Source organism: Citrus sinensis, chromosome 6 (genome assembly GCF_022201045.2).
Source record: "Citrus sinensis cultivar Valencia sweet orange chromosome 6, DVS_A1.0, whole genome shotgun sequence".
Taxonomy (NCBI): Eukaryota; Viridiplantae; Streptophyta; class Magnoliopsida; order Sapindales; family Rutaceae; genus Citrus; species Citrus sinensis.
In genome coordinates, this window is record NC_068561.1 from 17,540,147 (window position 1) to 17,561,904 (window position 21,758).

Below are 21,758 nucleotides of genomic sequence, written 5' to 3' on the forward strand. Positions count from 1 at the left end.
AAAAGAGCTCATTCAAAACTATGATTGGTATTTCTGCAAAGATGGCTCAATAAATTGTTGTGGACACTATAAGGTAGCAAGTGAAAGCACAGAGATGCGACAAAATTGTCCAACAAGCTACAAAGATACTATCAATACAGATTTCTTCAGCATATTGTCTCATCTCTGAATCGATGGTCGAACCGGTGGCTTCATAAGATAGTCAGCATCTCTTTCTCCCTCCACTTCAGAAGCCTGCCTATTGGGACTATATTTATCTTTTGAAAACCTGCCTGGACCAGAAAATTTTCCAATCCCAATCCTCGAAAACCCAGGATTGTTTCCAGAGAGAGAAGTTTGGCTCAATCTGAATTGAGCTGATCCATCTTCACGAGGTAACGGTGACAGTGTAAGCTGGCTATTCTCATCTGTTTGCTTCATGCAAAGCTTACCTTCCACAACGTCATAGTAATCAGCTGTTCTAACTTCCTGTGCAAGAGAGCACCAACAACAGAATAGCCATTGAGCAAAATCTGCAATGGCTGGTTTTCCACAACATGAGTTATTTGCTGGCAAATTGAACCTCTTTCTCATTTGAATTCTCCAGAACCCACCGTAGAGTAATCCAAAAATGCAAAGCACAAGACCAGTTAATTTCAGAACCTCCCGGACAGTCTCATTATCAATATTGACGGCAGCAAAGTTGAAAACCCAGAATGGAGCTGTGCAAAAGAGGAAAAAAGTTGCAATATGAACGTACATGTTCCCAAAACCAAGCCTTTCCATATTCCATCCAAAAACACAAAAACTGAAGAATAGAGAAAGATATGATATGGCAATATCTTCCCAAATGTCAAATAATCCCCCTCTCCATACAGGGGCATACTCAACACTTTTGTGCTTGTTTGATGCTGCAATCGAGAATTGTTTCTCAAATGACAACCTCTGGTTACTGGAATAGCCAGTGCCATTCATGGGAATTTGATCTTGGGTTTTCAATTCAACTTCAGAATTATAATCCTTCCCAAGTGGACTAATAACTGAGTACAAACCAGCAATTGCAGGTGCAGCGACTGCAACAGAGAGGCAGATACCAACACCTATAGCAGGTCGTTCAGATCTTTTATATCCCCAGTTAAGGCCACACAAGGTATACTGAGCAAAGCAATTAACATGGAGCAACACAACTACAACCATCATATGGGTCCATTCATGGGGTTTGTAAGTACCATTCTTACAGTATATTTTTCTCAAGGTAGAGACATCCTTTGGCTTCCACCTACACAGAAGTACAAGGTGGTGAAACCGCTTTGGGTGTTGGTATAGGCACATTAGAGTAAACAGAGCATTGAGGATTTGATTATTGACCTCAAACCAGGCATCTCTCTGTGACTTCTTTGGTAGAGCGTGATTAAGCATTCCTGTCATCACAAGAAAAAGTATAGCTCCTGAGACAGCAACGCAAATGATCCATAAGAGAAGAGCCATGTTCAAAGGATCCTTGATCCATTCTTTGCAGATTTTCCACAGAGATGACCATGCAACTTTCTTAGCAAGACTTCCACTGAACCAACCTTGAATACCTTGGCCACTCGACGAGGGTATAGAATGTGAGACTACATCTCTTTCCTCTGTGTTCTGCTGAAATTTAGCAGATGCAGAAGTTAAATTTCCACTGGAACCAAATTTCAGAAAGTTCAATCTGCTGGGAATATTAAGTGGTAACTTCCCTAATCTGGGGTTTTCATCACTCAGCAAACCCCTTTGTGACATCGAAACAGGAAGAACATTTTGGCCGTTGGCTTTATGACCATCCAGAGACACATTTGATGGCATATGTTCCTGAAATTCTGCTAGCTCTTTATCACTATTGGAAACCATTTACCTCAATGTTAACGTTCTCTTCAGTTTCTTGGGTTCCAGAAAATTCTCCACTCAAATTCCAAAAATCATGTTACTGCCACCACCACAGGAGCTTAACTTTCTGAAGACCTTTCCAAAAGAACAAACAACAGACGCAACAAATTAAAGGGTGATTTATTGACAAGGTACAAGTCTTTGATATCAAAAGACAAATCCAGTTGGAACTTAAGAGCATTTTGGTCCTTGAAATTAAAAGCAAGACTAGTATTGTGAAAATGATGAAAATCTGTAAACAGAGAAAGGTAGAAACTTAATCATCAATAAGACATGGTTAGGACTTTTGGTGATAAACGCAACAACCATTATACTTTAAAACACAAATGAATTCAGTCAAGTATATGATCCAAGCCACCGCAAGGCAAAATTATAAACTAAAAAAAAAAAAAAGAGCGTACACAAGCACTCATATATCCAGAGCGTGAAAGCTGAAAGCTTTTACACAATTTATTACCTCTGAAGCTTAATGGCAATTTGAGAAACAAAGTAATTGAGAAAACAAAAAATAAAACTTTACACTAAAACCCACTTACCTAAAGATTGATCATCAAAGAAGCTCGACCTTTGTTGTCTCCACCACTTGTTTCCATGGAACTAGAAGCTTTAACCATCTGGCGGGCTTACAACATATCTGTGAACCCGAGATATAAACTGCCGAGAATTAAATTTAATACCGACAAAATTTTTGGCTTTAAAGAGAATTGTCACTTTACACTTTTCTTTCTTTTTAAAATTGGGTTTCAAATTTTGAATACAAAATTTCTGTTTTTAGTGTTACTTTTTCCTTTATTTATTTTGTCTTGTTCTGTCTTTTCGTACTTGATTTCAAGGACATTTCGGTGCAGTTACATAGTTACACGATCCAATAAAGAGAAAAAAATATATCTTTTTGTTATTGATATACATTTCAAAGCAGCAGCGTGGTGGACCCTTTGAAGGCTTTTTTTTTTAAAATAAAAACAAAAACAAAAGAAAATAGTTATAAATAAAACTTTAAAATCCAAGTAAGGTTTGCTCATCAAAGGATCTGTACCATGTTGATGCAATATATCAAACAATCCCCTTAGCTTTAATTTGGGGTAAATATTAATTGTTAAAATGATAGTAGCTTTTATTTTTTGGTTCTCCAAATAATTTCTTTCCCTTTTTTTTAATAAATGAAAAAAAAAATTTATATTGGCGTCACTTTTGAATTTGTAGACGTAGTCATGTAGGGGCTGTTCTGTCTTCCAGAATACACGGGTTCACTTTCCCCATTGCCGTTATTAGTCCATGTTAAAGATAAAAGAAAAATCTTCGTCAAGCGGCGCCAGCGCCTGCCGCGTACTGCATGCGCAAGGCGTTTTTTTACCCCTTTTCACTTTTCTAATACCACCTCATATATATATATATATATATATATATATATATATATATATTTTTTTTTTTAATCTGTTAGTAGGTTGTTGAAGCTGCCCGGTTTTGTATGGTCATTAAATTCTACTATGCCACATGTCCAATATCCTTCAATAATTAAAGATATAAAGCGAACTAAGGTAAAAGAAAAGTGGGTTGATCAGACTTTGTCCAAACGTTCTACAGCAGAGAATGTACTATTCAATTTCACCAGCACTATAAAAATTACATTTGCACTGGGTACAATTGGAGAACGATTTGTATTTCTATTGACCGAATGTTTTTTTGTAAATTTCTTTACTCCCTTGTTTGAAAGCATTGCATCAGCCGTTAATGTTTGACTCTTGCATAAAATATCAATTTCACAAGAACCTCTCTGACCCCAAGTCAAGCACCTTACGGAAGAACTGATGGGGATACATGGGTGGCTGCTCTGATAGAGCCTGAGACATTACAGCACAATGAAAATATGTCAGGACCCACATTCACATTTTTGTCAATTATATCTCCATAAAAAACATGAACTAGTCAGTTTCTTCTAGATAGGAGCTAAGATGATTCAAGCGTTTCTAGATAAAATGATCTCTAAATTCTCCATTCGGTGATACAAACTAGATTTTACAGAGCAATTATCAGAACCATTAGCTGAGTCAAATTTCCATAGGACACCAAAACAATCTAAGTTGTTGAAACAATTAGGGATGTCAAAAATTCCCACAGGGACGGTTATACTCAGAGATTTTTCCTATTCGAGGAAGGTATGAAGATAATTTCATACTCAATTTCTTATTTAGGGAAAGAATGAGGAAAATTTTTTACCAAATTTCTTATTCGAGGAGGGGACGAGGATGAGGTGGAATCCCTATCCCTTACCCATTTCTCCATTTTAATTTTAATTTTAATTTTTTAAAATTACTAGTAAATAAATTATAAAATTATAAATATTGGTAAAAATAAAAAATATCAAAATATTTATATTATTAAACTTTTAAGCCTAATTAACTAATTAAAGTCCTAAATTTTTATTTAGGACATTAAAAAAACTAAGTAAATTTTATTAGCCCGAAAATTTTGTTTTTATTTTAATATTCATTAAATGTTTTAAACTTAATTCTATTTTTTATTTATTTTAAGATGTTATAATTGCCCACAACGAATCACAATTTTAATATCTAATCTAATATTTGCTCTTGATTTGCTCCAACTTAACTATTGTGACGTAAAGGGAATAATCCACATTTATAAAGTGTCCACGCCACCATTGAAAAAGTTAATTTTGAATCTAAATTCGATTTTATTTGTAACAATTTTATATTAGACTATTAATTTATTCACGATAGTTTGTAAAAAAAGTTTGTATCCCTTACATGCTACGTTACTTACTAATTTAATATATTTGACTTTTGTAATGGATATTAATGTAAGATATATTTCAAACTTTACTTTTATTTGAATTTTTTATTTTAATATGATTAACTCAAAATCGAAAACAAAAAATGTATTAGTTATTCGGGGATCGGGGACCCTCGGGGATCCCCTGTTATTATTCGGGGAGGAGATGAAGATTTTCTCAAGTAATTCTGACGAGGACAGGGACATACGCAAAATATCGGGATGGGTAAGGGGAAATTGGTCCCCTCCCCTCCCCTCCCCTTCCCATTGCCATCCATAGAAACAATATGTGAATCTGGGAATTGGTTATTACCTGATGTATCAATACAGTGGAAGGAGTCATTCCCGGCACAGTATTCACCTCAATAATCAATACCTGAAAAATATGAAATTGGCAATAAGTAAACAGATTATTCATTGATAACAAAAGCAAGTGAATAGGATGCCCGTATATAAATTGTGAAAATCTAAATCATTCACAAGATAAACCACATAATTCACAAGAAAAGGCTTTTAAAAAAAAAGGAGGAAGCTTAAATCTTGCTCTTTTACTAATTCGGCAAACAACAAATGGAAACGTATTCTTTGCATCATAAAATCACTGTACCTCTCCATTATCAACATTAACAAATGCATCAATTCGTGAAAAACCTTCTAACTGCAAAGCGTTTGCAATTAGTTCTATATGTTGTTTACATTTATCCAGAGCCTCAGTGCTGAAACAAAAAGAAAAACAAAGAAAAAATTATTCAACAAAAGAAATGTTAAACAAGTTACAAGCTTTACAAATAAATTTTCAATCTTTTGATTTTTGTTTAACAATGCTGTAGTATTCAAAATTGTTTCTTGTCACAATTGTGGCCAAAAGAGCATACCATTTTCAGCAAGCGTATCAGTATTACCAGTCACAATGTCGATAATTTAGGGATTCTTAGCTATTTTCTTGTTATTTGAATAAAATAGGAAAATACCATAAATCAGGAAAGTAGATACACTCTGATTTTATGGTCCTAAAAATTAGCCCTAGAATTGCTCTCTAGTTTTCCTATTTATTTCTACCGATCACTGTGTTTTGAATAATAATAATAAGGAAAAGTTCTATAGCTTTGTCTCTCTGTTTTTTCCTTTTTTACTACATGGTATCAGAGCTTTAGGGTTCGGCCATGAACTACAAAGCAGCCATGGTTGGCTCTAATTCGGCTTCCTCCGACGCTAACAGCACTGCGACATCCTCTGAAGGGATTTCCCAGCCATCCCCAATTGTGCCTGTTAGTGAAAACACTTTACAAATAACCATTCACAAGTTAAATGGTAAAAATTATTTAGAGTGGTCGCAGTCTGTGCGTTTGGTGATTGATGGCAAAGGCAAACTTGGATATTTAAATGGAGAAATTCAACCTCCAGCTGCTGATGACCCAAAATTCCTACAGTGGCGATCAGAAAATTCAATGGTTACCGTCTGGCTTATTAATTCCATGGAACCTACTTTGGGAAAGCCGTTCATGTTTTTGCCAACTGCTCGTGATGTTTGGGAGGCTGTTAGAGAGACATACTCAGACCTAGAGAATCATTCTCAATTATATGAAATAAACACTCGGATGTGGCGGACGCAACAAGGTGATAGAGATGTAACTGTATATTATAACGACATGATGATTTTGTGGCAGGAATTGGATATGTTTGAAGTTGAGGTATGGGAGAGTCCAAACGATAGCGCTCGATACAAAAAACAAATTGAGCAAAGTCGAGTGTTTGTATTTTTGGCAGGACTAAATATAGACCTTGATGAGGTTCGAGGACGAGTTTTGGGGCGAAAACCTCTACCCTCTATTAGAGAAGTTTTTTCAGAGGTTCGTCGCGAGGAAGCTCGGAGACATGTGATGTTAAAGCGAGTAGAGGAACCAAAGACTGATCTTGATGGTTCAGCCCTTGTAGCTCGTGGTAATGAGCAACAAAGAGATAGACGATGAGGCAAACAAAGGCCATGGTGTGATCATTGTCGGAAACCGTGGCATACACGAGAAAGTTGTTGGAAACTCCATGGAAAACCCGCAAATTGGAAGAAGAAATCAGGTGACGATGCTCGGCCAGCAGGAGATAATCGTGCTTTCCAGGTTAGCACCACTAATCCAGAGCAGCAGTCATCCTCAGAATCTCTTCTTTTTACTAAGTAACAAATGGAGCACCTGTACAAGATGTTTCAATCCCAATCCGTAGGAAATTCTAGTTCATCTTGTTCTTTAGCCCAATCAGGTAATATTTTCACCACAACCTTTACCTGTATCAATCCAAACACATCCTGGATATTAGATTCTGGAGCAACTGATCATATGACTGGGTCCTCGCAGTTGTTTTCTTCTTATTCACCTTGTGCAGGAAATCAAAAGGTCAAAATAGCATATGGTTCCTTTGCAACTGTTGCAGGGAAAGGAAAAATTATTATTTCTCCTCTTCTTACTTTGAAAGATGTTCTTCATGTTCCTCATTTGTTTTATAATCTCTTGTCAGTTAGTAAATTAACTCGTGATCATAACTGTAAAATTAATTTTTGGTCCTCTCATTGTAAATTTCAGGATTTAACCTCGGGGAAGACGATTGGGGATGCTAGGCAAGACGGTGGCCTCTACCTCTTTAATAATGGTTCAAACTTTGGAAGGCAAGACCAGCAGACTTGTTTCAATTCTATTTCTATTTCCAGTAACAATGAGATTATGTTATGGCATTTTCGATTAGGACATCCAAGTTTTCAATATTTAAAGCAGTTATTACCCAAATTATTCATGAATAAAAATGCTTTCAGTTTTCAATGCGAAGTTTGTGAATTAGCTAAACATCATCGTGCTGTTTTTCTGCCACAACCATACCAAAAATCAAAACCATTTACTATGATTCATAGTGATGTATGGGGCCCTTCTAGAGTGGCAACTTTTTCTGGAAAACGCTGGTTTCTTACATTTATTGATGATCATACTAGAGTTACTTGGGTATTTCTGCTAAAAGATAAATCTGATGTTGAAAGTGTGTTTAAAAAATTTTATACTATGGTACAAACACAATTTCAAACTCAGATTAAGATTTTTCCGAGTGATAATGGCAAAGAGTTTTTTAATCATGTGTTAGGGAATTTTTTTGATGAAAAAGGAATTATACATCAAAGTTCTTGTATCAATACTCCACAACAAAATGGAGTGGCTGAAAGGAAGAATAAGCATCTCCTTGAAGTTGCTAGGGCCTTGAGCTTTACAACTAAAGTTCCAAAGTATCTTTAGGGAGAAGCTGTTTTGACAGCCACATTTTTGATAAATAGAATGCCTACAAGAACTTTAGGGTTTAAGACACCAATAAATCTTTTCAATGAATGTTTTCCAACTTCAAGGTTAATAACAAGTATTCCATTAAAAATTTTTGGCAGTATTGCTTTTGTTCATAACCATGACTCTAGAAGAACAAAATTCGATCCAAAGGCACATAAATGCATTTTTGTAGGCTATCCTACAAATCAAAAATGTTATAAATGCTTTGATCCAGTTTTGAACAAAATGTTTGTTTCTATGGATGTCACTTTCTTCGAAGGACAATCATATTCTCACAATTTTCATTTTCAAGGGGAGAAAAACAATAGTGAAAATGATATGTGCTTAAATGATTCTGACTTAAACATTGAATTTGATTGTATTAATAATGATGTTTTGCCGAAAGAAAATGAGAAAGGGAATCCAAATGAATCAACTGTTGAAAATTCTAGACAACCTCCGTTAATGCCATCACATAACCAAAATTCTGGAATGTCAAAGATGTGCACGAAACGGTATAAAGGTCTTGTGTATTCAAAGGAGTACCTAGAACAAAAAAAGAAGAGGAACACTGTCCTACAGCATCACCAAGAATCTGACCAGAGGTTGGATCACGAAAATTCTGACAAGAATCCTCCAGGTAATTTTGAGTTAAATTCCTCAAATCAAAAAGATCTTCTTATTGCTCTTAGGAAAGGTGTTAGGTCTTGTACTAAACATCCTTTATCCAACTTTATTTCTTATAAAAATGTGACCCCTTCCTTTCGTGCCTTTATTTCACAAGTCTCTAGTGTGGTTATTCCAACTAATGTACAGGAAGCTCTAAAGGTTCCTGAATGGAGGGAGGCTATTTTTGAGGAGATGAGAGCTCTGGAGAAGAATGCTACTTGGGAAAAAGTTGATCCACCACAAGGAAAAGGTGTTGGTTGTAAATGGGTATTCACTGTGAAATATAACTCTGATGGGTCCTTAGAACGATACAAGGCTCGACTGGTAGCGAAAGACTATACACAAACTTATGGAATAGATTATTCTGAAACTTTCTCTCCAGTGGCTAAACTAAACATTGTTCGTGTTCTTTTGTCAGTTGCTGCAAATCTTGACTGGTCTTTAAATCAATTAGATGTAAAGAATGCTTTCCTCAATGGTGATCTTGAAGAGGAAGTCTATATGGAGCCTCCACCGGGTTTTACTGAGAAGTTCGGATCCAAAGTATGTAGACTTAAAAGATCATTATATGGTCTAAAGCAGTCACCTAGAGCCTGGTTTGAAAGGTTTACAAAGTTTGTGAAGAGCCAGGGCTATAGTTAAGGACAAGCAGATCATACTCTCTTTACAAAAGTCTCCACCAAAGACAAGCTCTCGGTTTTAATCGTTTATGTAGATGATATAATTCTGACAGGAGATGATACAGAAGAAATGAACCGATTAAAGCAATGTTTAGCTAAGGAGTTTGAGATAAAGGATTTGGGGCAATTAAGATATTTCTTGGGAATAGAAATTGCAAGATCAAAAGAAGGTATAGTGGTATCACAAAGAAAATATACCTTGGATCTCTTGAAAGAAACTGGTATGAGTGGGTGTAAGCCAGCTGAGACTCTAATTGAAGCAAATGTGAAGCTTGGAGAAGTGAAAGGAGGAGTTCATGTGAATGCTGGCAGATATCAAAGGTTAGTTGGGAAGTTGATTTATTTGTCTCATACTCGACCTGACATAGCTTTTGCTGTAAGTATGGTAAGTCAATTTATGCATTCTCCTTGTGAGGAACATTTTGAAGCCGTGTTTTGAATTCTTCGTTATTTGAAAGCAACTCCGGGGAAAGGTCTGTTTTTTGGTAAAAATTAGCAAAGAGGAATTGAAGTTTATACCGATGCAGATTGGGCAGGTTCAATCACTGACAGAAGATCAACATCCGGATACTGCACTTTTATATGGGGTAATCTAGTTACTTGGAGGAGCAAAAAGCAAAGTGTTGTTGCTAGAAGTAGTGCTGAAGCTGAATTTCGTTCAATGGCTCAAGGAGTGTGTGAAGTACTTTGGTTAAAACGGGTTCTAGAAGAACTTAAACAGCCATTTAGTCTCCCTATGAGGTTGTACTGTGATAATAAGTCAGCTATTAGTATAGCCCATAATCCGGTGTTACATGACAGGACAAAGCATGTTGAGATTGATAGACATTTTATAAAAGAGAAGCTTGACGAAGGGATAATTTGTACTCCTTTTGTTCCCACTGTGAAGCAGCTTGCAGATGTCTTCACCAAGAGCTTGATGAGACAGCCATTTGAACTTCAAGTTAGCAAGTTGGGCATGATTGATATCTTTGCGCCAACTTGAGGGGGGGTGTCGATAATTTAGGGATTCTTAGCTATTTTCTTGTTATTTGAATAAAATAGGAAAATACCATAAATCAGGAAAGTAGATACACTCTGATTTTATGGTCCTAAAAATTAGCCCTAGAATTGCTCTCTAGTTTTCCTATTTATTTCTACCGATCACTGTGTTTTGAATAATAATAATAAGGAAAAGTTCTATAGCTTTGTCTCTCTGTTTTTTCCTTTTTTACTACAGAACCAAATACTAAACATCCAATTTTCATAATATAAAAAGAAATTTATGCATGCATAACATTCCAGCATGGGCCATTATAGAACTAAGAGGAACAACGGAATATTGCATAAAAGAAGCAGTTAACCATATATAACTAAACCATATGTAACTTCAACTTCCAAAAATTGAGGGTCATAAACTAACCTCATAATTGATGCTGGAGGTGGAGTTAGATTGATGCCAGTTCCACCTGTCAAACAATACCCACGTAAGCACATGGAAAAATGCCTTTCTAGACATAAGGATCCAACCATTTTCCTACTCTACTTGAAAAATACATTATACAGAACTCAAGTCAAACTTTGAATTACACAAGTTTCTGTTATGGGCCTAAAGAAGACATCTGCTATCAAAATCCTAGTTTGTTCAGATATCGTATATCTATCTGCTTCTTCTAATGATGCTTTAATAGATTGCTCAATCATTGAATTATTGCTTCCTGTTACTGTTAACTTGTTATGTTGCCTTGTAGTTTGAGGATCAAAAATTCAAAAGAAATAAACCAAAGAAATTCCATGGGTATCATTATCAAAGAAAGGAAGGAGCGAAGATGCACCCTGAAATTTCTCCTCGAGTGATAGGATGTCACCAGATTCTTTGACAGTAACACTAGGCATCAATGAATGCATCGATCCACGTTTTCCTATAACACCAACAGTAATTTCTACCCATCGACTGTTTCCTTTCCACATGAGGCGATCTGCATTTTTGTTTGTGGATTGCGATGAAAAAAGAATCTCGTCAGTCTCAACAAATGGTTCAAAGATCAAGATCTCTGGAGGAGGGTTTGGCATCTCAATCATTCCATGTGCCTGGATAGTATTCCAAAAAGAAGAAAAAAGTATCATGAGATTTTGTTATTCTAAACACAAAAGCCAAGTGAGAGAATTTTCCTATTGTTTTAAAAACAAAAGCGACCCTCTACCCTGACCAATTGAACAAGATTTTCATGGGAAAGCATTAGATGCATGTATCAATTACACTCACGACGGTGTTAAGTGTGTTCATAGATTTCATACACTTCAATTTCAAATACCTGATAAAATTTCACCAATTTTCTTACCTAATACTTCTTTTAGTTATCATTTTTGCAATTGGCACTTGCAAGTTATCATTTTAAGACATTTCCATTAATAACATAAGACATATTCTCTGAGTAATAATGTCATCATTTTTTTTTTAATGAGATAAGATATCTGTATAAAACATTTTAGAAAGAGATGCCACAAAAGAAATATTCAGGCTTACAAACCCTTGAAAAACTATTAGGAGGTATCCGCAGAAGGCACTCCTCCAATGCTTTCACATACACAGTGAGATCCTCAGCACAGCTGTATAACAAATGGAGGAGCACAATATGAATGAAAGTAATTCGAAAACAGAGTATTGCCATAGATGTATATCATATGAGGACCTGCCATTTTTACAAGCATCCCAATATTTTCTATGGTGCAGAGAGATCAGCACAAAGCAATAACCTACCATAATCTTGCAACACCGGTTGAACACCCATCCCTTGCTGGTTTAACACACAGTGTTTTACACTGAAGCTTTGAGGTCAGCTCATGCCAAATGTCAACTATGGGTGTCTTTAATAGATCCTCCTTCCTTCGCACATCTTTATTTATGGTAAGAACTCCCAAGTCTGCTAGCTGGAAAAATCGAGGAGATTTCAATAGTCCACAGAGAAAAAATGGCAAGAGCTTAAACACTAATTTTTGGACCTCTGTTTTAAAACTAAGCTTATGGGAATAATGGTTGGCAATGAAACTAATTTAAGCTTTCAAGAGAAAGATAAGATCAGCATTTTTATTGGAGAACACAATACGTGTTATTTGCTATCGTACATGATTAAGCGCTAAAGATGTTGCAACTTTGTCCATACAGGTTTTAGAAGCCATCACACCAGGACCTTCATTCAGGAGAAGCAAAAGCAAAAGGGAAAATGAGTAATCTTGTACACAGAGAACATATTATTTTACCAAGTGTCAGTGAGAATAAACCTGTGTAAGGAACTCCTTCAGCCTCCAGCAAAGACTGAAGTGTACCATCTTCACCGATGCCTCCATGAACTGCATATAAAAGTATATAAACCTAATAATGACCGGATGGGGGGGGGGGGGGGGGAACTTTGATTGATTAAGTTAACAGTTGCTAGGGCTGAACAGATTATGCTAGACCAATCATTTTTGGAATATAAATATTATGTAAATTACACTCCGGACATTTTGATGCATATACAGTAGGTCCCAGTTAAACTAGCTAGTAACTTGATGCCAATGCAAGACTTAAGATCCACTGCTGCCTTCATCAGGGATTGGGAGGATTAAGGGAGAGGGAGAGTTAACAATTCCTGTAGAGCAATCATCGTAATAAAGAAACCCCCCCCCCCCCCCAAACCCCACCCCCAAAACAACTTTTAAAAAAAAAAAAAAGATAAAGAGCAGAGCCAGAGACAGAACCTGCAATAAAAACTGTTGCCTGATTTTCCTTGGCAAGCTTAATCCACTCATTTATTGAATGTCTCATAGGTAGTTCATCAGCTATATCAAACCCAGTAAACCAACTGTGTTTCTTCAAACCTTCCACGAGATCATTTACCACTTGGTTCCTTAAGTGAGAAGTGAATGCAGCTCGATCTGGTTCAATTGCCTCTATGCACACAGCAAGAACTTCCTCTGTTGTGTGTCTCAGCACAAGAGAGTAACTGGAATTTTTTTAAGAGAAGAAAAAAAATCAGTGTTGGAATCAGAAAATATGTAAGTCCTGAGAAAGAGAACCTAAACGGTTATGAATCACTAAAGATCTAAAATCTACTAGTATGCAAATGAGCAGCAGAAAGGAAATGGGAACCCCACAAATATTAGATGAATAAATGACTATGACAAGGTGATATATATCTTCACATATTTGTTGAAAAGAGAAACCCTAAAAAAAGACTGGAAATGTAAAATCTATACTTACGGCAGTGACCAAACCACTCTGGAGCTTGAATCAGGATCCATTATATTGGCATCCATGCCAGAAGAACAGTCAATTGAAGGGGCAAGCAAACAAGGAGTTACCTCAATCTGTAGATACCAAATAAGAGACAATCATGCCTGTAAAATGGCAACCTCTGGAAAATGTAAGTTGGATTATTAGTTGATTTATCATTTATTCTCACCCATGTTTGAGGCCATAAGCAATAAATAATCATACAAGTCTTATTGTCTTATGCTAAGAATTTATGAACTTACATCATCAAATGCTTGCAAATTGAGCCATACATTTGTTCCACTCATAAGGGATACTTGTCTCTCTGAGGTGTCACCACCAAATATGACAAAAACTTTACGAATACCTTCGCGTTTGTTGAGTGCTTCGGTAGGTTTTGAGCCACTTGATCTTCCAGGCAAATGACTTGATACACTATTATACGATGCAAGATTGGGAAACCTCGAGCAAGCATGACCAATAATGGTTCGAAGAATGTTTGAATGAGAAAATCCAACCTAAACATTATCAGTGATCTTTCTGAGGGATAATGGAAGCTTGGAAAAGGATGAATCATTACAAGAAATTAAAGAAGTATGCAACATATTGAACATGAAAACAATTTGCACAGAAAACATTGTTTTTTGAAAGAATGTGCACAGTAACTTAGGAAAAGCATATGAAACATTCATTAATAAATCTTAATTCTTAAAGATTATCCTTCCTCAACCCACACTTTAAAACTATGACCTGCGAAAACTTTCATGCCAATGAAATGCACATAAATGATCAAAATTCTTTTAACTCTGAACATGCCATACTTCAAAATCTTATAATACTATGCTGCAAATACATAGAATGTTGACATCAGAAAAACAGATATATGAGATTATTGTTGGCATAGTTTCTGTAGTCATCTATTGGAACACTTCATTCAGGAAGCACGAAACTCAACATTGCTGCAATGAAATTGCTAAAGAACAGTTGTTCTGCACTAGGTATAGTTCAGATGCAGATTCTATCTACACTATGCAAGCATCTAGAATGATGTTCCAGCTACATTGCAGAACATATGATTTATTCATCCTCAATGAATTACAAGACATAATAAATCTGCTACGAGCTTGCGATGCTTGTCAATATACAAACTTCAAATTACCTTTGATGCTTGCTGAAATAAGAAGCTAGTCTGTTCCATCCCACTAATCTGATAATATGAAAAACATTGAAATGAGATATCTAAGGAAAATAGTGGCAAAAATCAAAGTAGAGGAAAATCAGAGATCTGTCTCACCAGGTTAATGTCAGTAAATAAAATTGTTCCCCATTCAGTGCTTCCATATTTGGTTTCAGAAGATGAAAATACATGTGTAGAAGAAGGAAGAAACCATCCGTCAATCCGAGCAAAATCACATAGGCCAAGCCGCTGGAATAACAGAGATGCACCTTCCCGAATACTATTAATAACAACAATAGGAAAACGAGGCGGAGTGTGATAAGCAACCTGTAGAGTATACATAAATTTCTCAGAATAAGAAATTGGAACGATGCAATTAAATGAAATATTTACATGTCACTAAATAAAACTCAAAGGATGCAATGCTCCACTACCTGTTGCGTTGGAAGATATTTCCTCCGATAATTAAAAATTGCATCCTTCTCCCTCACATCAACACTGCCCTGAAATTGAAGCTCCACCTGGACATTGACACCATTATATTAATATCCAACCATTTATTAGGCTAAGATAAATAACTATGTTTCACCCAAACTCTGGTATATGATTCAATGAAAGTGATAGTTACAAAAACAAGTAAGCTGGCCCATTATTTCTCATAAATTCATCTAGAGTATCTATCTTATATTTCGACTCATCCAAAGAAGGATTAAGCCAAAATTAGGATATATTCTGGGAAAATAATGCAAACAAGTAGGAAAAAAAAAAAAAAACCTCAGTTGGCAGTAAGACAACAGGATGGCAATCAAAACCAGATCCCACATCAAGGACAATGGCTGTAAACTCACTTCCTCCCTCGAGAAATAATTCCACCACAACTCTGTCATCAATCCCCTATCAGAAACAAAAAAACAGATAAATCATACGATTGAACTTATACAACCTTAGTCGACTGGTATAAATTTTCCGTAAACTCTATTGTAGCCCAAATCCAAACTTAAACCAGCCTGTGACTTTTGAGGCATATTTTGAAGAAAATTTAATTGAAATTACTACTTTGATTTACTGAAATTCACAATTTCTGCTTCAATTTTTTTGGGATGGTTACTTTTTCATACCCAATAACTCAAAACAAATAAATCAAAAAGGCAAAACAATACAATCAGTGTATATTTAAATGATTTATTTTAGAAAACAGACAAATAGTGTCTAAATTAAATTTTAAGTGAACTGGGTATCCTCCATGTCAAGTTAGTCTAAGCTTTAGCACATAAGGAGTGAATCCCTAAATCATGCATCACTATTAAGTGTTGGGAGAAACTGCAATACCTCTAACATAATTCCCTTAGCCTTTTTAAGGGAATCAATGACACCATATGCAACTGTAACACCAATGCTTGATCCTGCTCTTGTCGGTTTTACCTGAAAAAGAGTATAATTGAGATCTTTAGCTATGGAAACTTCATGATAAACTAAACCAAAAACCAGGAAATTTGCCTTACCACAACTTTGCCAGAGTTAGGGTCCAACTTGTTAGTAACAAACCAGTTTGATAATTCAGATTCATTCACTTCACTTCCCTAAATGCCATTTCCAGTGTCAGCGAAAGAAAATGCTAAGAGTAATGGGACCCATTAATGATTGTCTCGTCGAATATCAAAAGTGATATTGTGAAAGAGCATATTAGTAACATATCAAGAACCTTTACCCCCCAATGCCCCCCGGGCGGGGGGGGGGGGGGGGGGGTGTTGAAGAACATACAGACACACAAAATTCTGCATCCATTTGTGCTTACATCTGAAATATCTAAAATTAATAAATCTACTTTGAAGAAAGGTTGCAATGAAAATGGAGTCAATTTAAAAAATATGGGGAATAAATGAGGCTGACAAACATTTTCAATAATCAACTCATAAAATAATTCCATGGGGATCCACAGGCAACACTAAGCAGAAACGTATGATACATGCATTTCCACACAAGAAAAACAGGGAAGAAAAAAGGGAAATACAATTAATTAAAAGCAAGTACTTGAAGAAGAATACCTGCAATAAGAAACTAGGTACTGTTATGAATCCTTGTTTGCTCATCTCCAAGGAGGCATCATACTGCCAATAACAAAAAAGAACAGTGTGTTAGTGTCATTTCTTTGTTTGAGGGACAAATCACAACTGTATCTTAACTTGATATGGTCAGATTTATATTGACGTCTTGCAGAAGGTATTCATTTTCAAAAACCCTAATCAACTGCTGATGCAGACATTAAACTCAAAATCTGTCTCTCTTTAAAATAGGTAATAAGAGATGCTGCTGGAAGAACATAGCCAACAAAAGTAAGATCCACTATATGTGATATATATACAAACCCATGACTCATTTCTATGGTTCCAAAATAAAAGTATGCCCCATAAATCTCTATGAGAACTAGAGAACATTGAAAATGACCAAGAAAAAAGCTTAATCTACCTTGTCAAAGGCTTGACGACACGCACGAGATCCTGTGCCAACAAATGGAACATTATATTTTTCCAAAACTTCCTGAATAATCCATCAAATGTAGAAACAATATCTTACATTCAGAACCTTTAACAAAATATGCACCTATTCTTTACACACTTGTAATCTTGTATGAACGATTATAGCATACTACACCTGAATGCCACCATCTTCACCAAATCGACCGTGTATAGCAGGGAATACTATATCCACATTTCCAACAAGATGTTCTCCAAATTCAGACAACGACCCAAAACCTTGGGCAAGGCTGCCATAAACAATCAGCCAATCTTCACATTCTCACTTCTCGATTAACCAAATACTAGTAACAGCTAATTTACAATCAAATCAGCTTACCTTTCAAGTTTAAAATCAAAATCTGCAGGTGTATTTGAGTACACCTATAAATCAGACATGGGATCAAGATAATTACCAAAATGTTTCAAAGCAAGCAACAATATGAAGCTCAATTAGAATCAACAAGACATGAACTACCTTTCATTTTTTTCTTAATTACTTAACAAACCTGAGCAGAGGAAATTGCGTAGGCATTGAGATTACGGTCAATGTAGTAGCACCTCACAAGCAAATCATCTCCCTAACAAAAAAAAAAAAAAAAATCCAGTTATTGATCCTTAATGATATGCATCATTACTTGAATATCTAATTAGTGCATTAGAATTCACATTTTTTCACCAAATTCAGAAATCCGCACATGATAATTTTCATGCATATTAATAAAATTTGAACATAGCACTTAACACACACACACACACACACACACTAGAATCTTGAATTTATTAAAATTCAGAAAAGCTGTTAAATCATATAATTTAATAGTGTAATGATAAAAAAATTATTGAATCATATGTTATAATAATAATGTAATAATATTATATTATTAAATCACATAACTTAATAGTTTTCTCAATCTTCAATAAAGTTCAGAAGTTCAGAATTATGAAATAGATCAGTACTGTATATATATACAAAATTTAAATGTGAATGAATATATACCTGAATATGATCAAGAACTGATCTAGCCGAGTTAAGCGAAATTCCACGCTCAGCAGACGGACCTCCACAGATGAGACCGACTCTCAAGACCCTACCACCGCGCGCTTCCTTCGCCATAGTTTGATCTTCCAACACCTCCACGCTGGCGCGTGTACCTTCGACTCCCAAACTCGTCGTTTTCGTAGCGTAACGACAAGCGCTCTTCTTCAACTTCAGCTTCCGATTCCGGCTCAAAACTTTCGGAGACCGGAAAGTTATTCCGCCAACGGCGTCGTTTCGGAGGAAAGAGAAGCTTGAAGAAAACGCGAGCGAAGTCATCAGATGATGAACTGAAGACTGAAGAGAGTGAGCATGGGAGCGGAGTTTGTTTCTTTATTTTTTATTTTTTATTTTTTATTTTTATAAATCTGCATTAAAAAAATGACTTCATATTTTCGGGCGGCAAAGTAACGCCAAGTGAAGAAGAACGTGTCGTGCGTTCGTCATTGGCTATTGGCGGCGTCGTTTTATCGGATGGATCTACTATTTGGATTATTTGAATTCCGGAGATTAAATATACTCGTGGACTCGCGGTGGATATTTGATCAGTAAGAAGCTCCTTTCATTAGTAAACATGGTTATGATGATTAGTGACAAAATAGTTAACTACTTAACTGCCCCAGTCTGGCTTATAATAAGACAAATTTCTTTGTCACCTTTTTTGTCTTTTCCTTGAGCGGCCGGACTTGTTTGATATCCCTCCTCCGGCCTACTCTCTAGTATTTTAAGAAGAAATATTATTGAAGAAATAACAAATCCTCTTGCAAACATTTATGGCTAAGATCAGGACGTTCAGTAGCTTTGAGGAATAATATTAAAACAGCACCTAAAACTCCTCGGACTAGCCAAATCATTTGTATTAATACTAATCCCAGACACCAATTGTGAAATGCAAAAACACAATATTCACATATTCATGGATTAAACAAAAATTAATTAAACTTAATCTACATATATGTGTGTGTGTGTTTGGTAAGATTTTAATTATATAATTTTGTACATGAGTGTTGGGAATGTTGCTTAATGCTTACAAAGTTTTCTCAGAATTCTTAAGTACATTAAATATACCATACATGTTAACACTATATTTATACATTAATTACGTATTTTAATTTTTTAATTGCAATTTTTCAGGTTATATATTGTATAGATTTAGATGTCCTAATTTTTGAACTTATATAGCTTCCAAATGATGAGGTTGATATTAGGACTGCTCGCATGTCTTTAAGCAATATATTACCAGATTCCCTTTACATTTGGAAGTTTGATTTGACTTGATTATAATCTAAAATTATAATTTAACATCAATGATCATTGAAAATAAAATATGAACAGCTAGAAACAAAAGCTGAGTGCTTGGAATCTTTCAAATGAGATACTAATTCGGGCTCCGTTTACATCTACTCATAATTATGTTAAGCAAAGTAACTTAATAAAGGAGTAGACCTATCGACACATTTTAAAATTCCTTACAAATTAATTCATTTCTTATTTTTAATGAGATTTCAATTAAACACTTCAATAAATTATTCTTTTAACCGACTTTTTGTACCCGTACTATTTCAAAATCTATATTTGTACTTAAAATTTTAATTAAAAAATATTATTTTTTTAACAAAGTTATAAGAGTTTAGAGTTATGGAGAATAAAAGAATTATATGATAAAGAAGAAGATAGTTTAAAATTTTAGGATTTGTATGAATTTTATAAATAAAAAATTTAAAAGTTTTTTTTTTTAAGGATGAAAGTTAATGAGAAGATAGTTAATTTTAATATAATGTATCTATTTTTATGAATTAAACTGAGAATTTTTTAAGAAATATAAAATGCAAAAGTAAGCACTAAGAAGTTGACTTGTTGAGTGGTAAGTAGTCGGGTTGGCCCAATAAGTAATACATATGTTAGCCCAGTTACTCAAACAAAAAAGTCAGGCCCGAGACAGATCCACCGGACTCACATTATGCTGAGCCCAATATCTTGAAAGCAATTTTTGTTTTCATATAGCAACGTATATATGTTCAAAATAAATTAGCGTGAGACTATTTAAATCTAGAAAATTAATCTTCTTAGTCAATTTTAGGTGGACACATATGATATAATGAGAAAAATTATAAAAATTGTAGTTTTACAATATAAATTTTATAACTTCAAAGAATATTATATATATTGTTAAGGGAATTGTTCATATTGGGATAAGACTATTTGCACTTTAGAAATCACTTTGAATACTTTAATAGTCTGATCATTCATACATTAAATTAAAAAATTAAGTTTTAGTTTGTATACTTTTTACAATTCCCAAAAAAAAAATTCCTTGCTAAACTATTTAAATTAATTAGTTGTATTTACTTAAAACACCAATAAAACTATTCAGCATACCCAATTTTAAGAGATTTAATACATAGTTACAATCATATAATCAACACAACGTGTAAAAAAAATTATGTAACGCAATTTTATTTACCAATTTTTTTGTTTATTTCTGATTAATATTAGATGCAGAATCCAAAATAATTATTTTTAATAGGGCATCCAAAACAACTTGCAGTAAAAACATAATAAAATAACAAAAAATTGATCTATAAATACTACCAGAAAAAAAAAAAAAGAGAAGAAGAGTACAAGAAGAAGGGTCAAATGCAAAAAGAAAAAAAAAACAAAGGGCTATTTTACAATACTCTCGTTTTAATTTATTTTTGAAAAAATAGTGAAAACTTTTTCAAAATATAGGTGAAGATGCTGAAAGTAAAAGTTTAGACATGAGAATTATAAATTGAATAATGATATATGAGTGTTTAAAATAATTATGTAATATTAACTTATAATAATTGTCCTTAATAGTAATTCACATAATTTTTTTTGTAAATTTTTTTTTAAATTAGAGTGTTCAAAATAATTTTTAGAGTGCAAATAGTCCCAGCCTTCACATTGGCTAAGAATTTATTTTGAACTAAATCCTTCAACTAATGAGCTAGAATTTTTTAATACAAACAGACTAATGAATTTTTTATCTAGTATCATAGTTAAACTCATGAACATGTGGGCGCACATTACATTTTCACTTGATTGAAATTGGTATGCATGTGGCAACAGTGTTAAGGAGAAGATCTTACAGCTGTTAAATATAATTTATAGACTTTGATTATAAGTACCACGCAACTCTCAATTTATAATAAGTTAACTTTTGAGTATGTATTGTCTTGGACTTCTGCATAATCAATAAATATATAATTCCAAAATACTCTGAATCCAATTCTTCTTGTATCTCTATTTTTAATTAATATTCATGTTCATGTTATTCAAATTTAGATTTCTATAATCATGAACTTAGAAATAAGCTAGAGTAGAAGGGAAAAAAAATGTTAGAATTTGTCTTAAAATTGAATTCATCAGCTTTGACATCAAAATCACAATATCATGAAAATGATTTTTGGTGGTACCAACCGAAAACAATTTGCGGATCGAGT

At 34.5% G+C, this 21,758-nt stretch overlaps 2 protein-coding genes across 4 annotated transcripts; both read right to left on the reverse strand.

Annotated features, from left to right (window-relative positions):
- Window positions 1-8: 8 nt before the first annotated feature.
- On the reverse strand, window positions 9-2,618 carry LOC102612179 (uncharacterized). Of its 2 annotated transcripts, none has more exons than XM_025100210.2 (2): window positions 2,433-2,618; window positions 9-1,963 (listed from the first exon to the last, which is right to left on the reverse strand). In XM_025100210.2, exon 2 carries the CDS (start codon window positions 1,858-1,860, stop codon window positions 160-162), a length of 1,701 nt encoding a protein of 566 aa, XP_024955978.1. In that variant the 5' UTR covers window positions 1,861-1,963; window positions 2,433-2,618; the 3' UTR covers window positions 9-159. The 2 variants fall into 2 exon arrangements, with proteins under 2 accessions (XP_024955978.1, XP_006481137.1); XM_006481074.4 differs by having other exon boundaries at window positions 9-1,971; window positions 2,433-2,617.
- Window positions 2,619-3,435: 817 nt separating this feature from the next.
- LOC102620172 (uncharacterized) lies at window positions 3,436-19,033 on the reverse strand. 2 transcript variants are annotated; one of them, XM_052443008.1, is made up of 24 exons: window positions 18,253-19,010; window positions 17,762-17,833; window positions 17,593-17,636; window positions 17,392-17,503; window positions 17,206-17,277; window positions 16,785-16,847; window positions 16,242-16,319; window positions 16,069-16,161; window positions 15,514-15,633; window positions 15,174-15,260; window positions 14,857-15,066; window positions 14,722-14,769; window positions 13,826-14,080; window positions 13,551-13,657; window positions 13,049-13,293; window positions 12,590-12,658; window positions 12,434-12,498; window positions 12,069-12,238; window positions 11,839-11,917; window positions 11,143-11,398; window positions 10,731-10,776; window positions 5,294-5,402; window positions 5,000-5,062; window positions 3,436-3,737 (listed from the first exon to the last, which is right to left on the reverse strand). In XM_052443008.1, exons 1-24 carry the CDS (start codon window positions 18,568-18,570, stop codon window positions 3,657-3,659), a joined length of 2,862 nt encoding a protein of 953 aa, XP_052298968.1. In that variant the 5' UTR covers window positions 18,571-19,010; the 3' UTR covers window positions 3,436-3,656. The 2 variants fall into 2 exon arrangements, with proteins under 2 accessions (XP_052298968.1, XP_052298969.1); XM_052443009.1 differs by lacking the exons at window positions 3,436-3,737; window positions 5,000-5,062; window positions 5,294-5,402; ... (5 more) ...; window positions 12,590-12,658; window positions 13,049-13,293 and having other exon boundaries at window positions 13,551-13,687; window positions 18,253-19,033.
- Window positions 19,034-21,758: the final 2,725 nt, after the last annotated feature.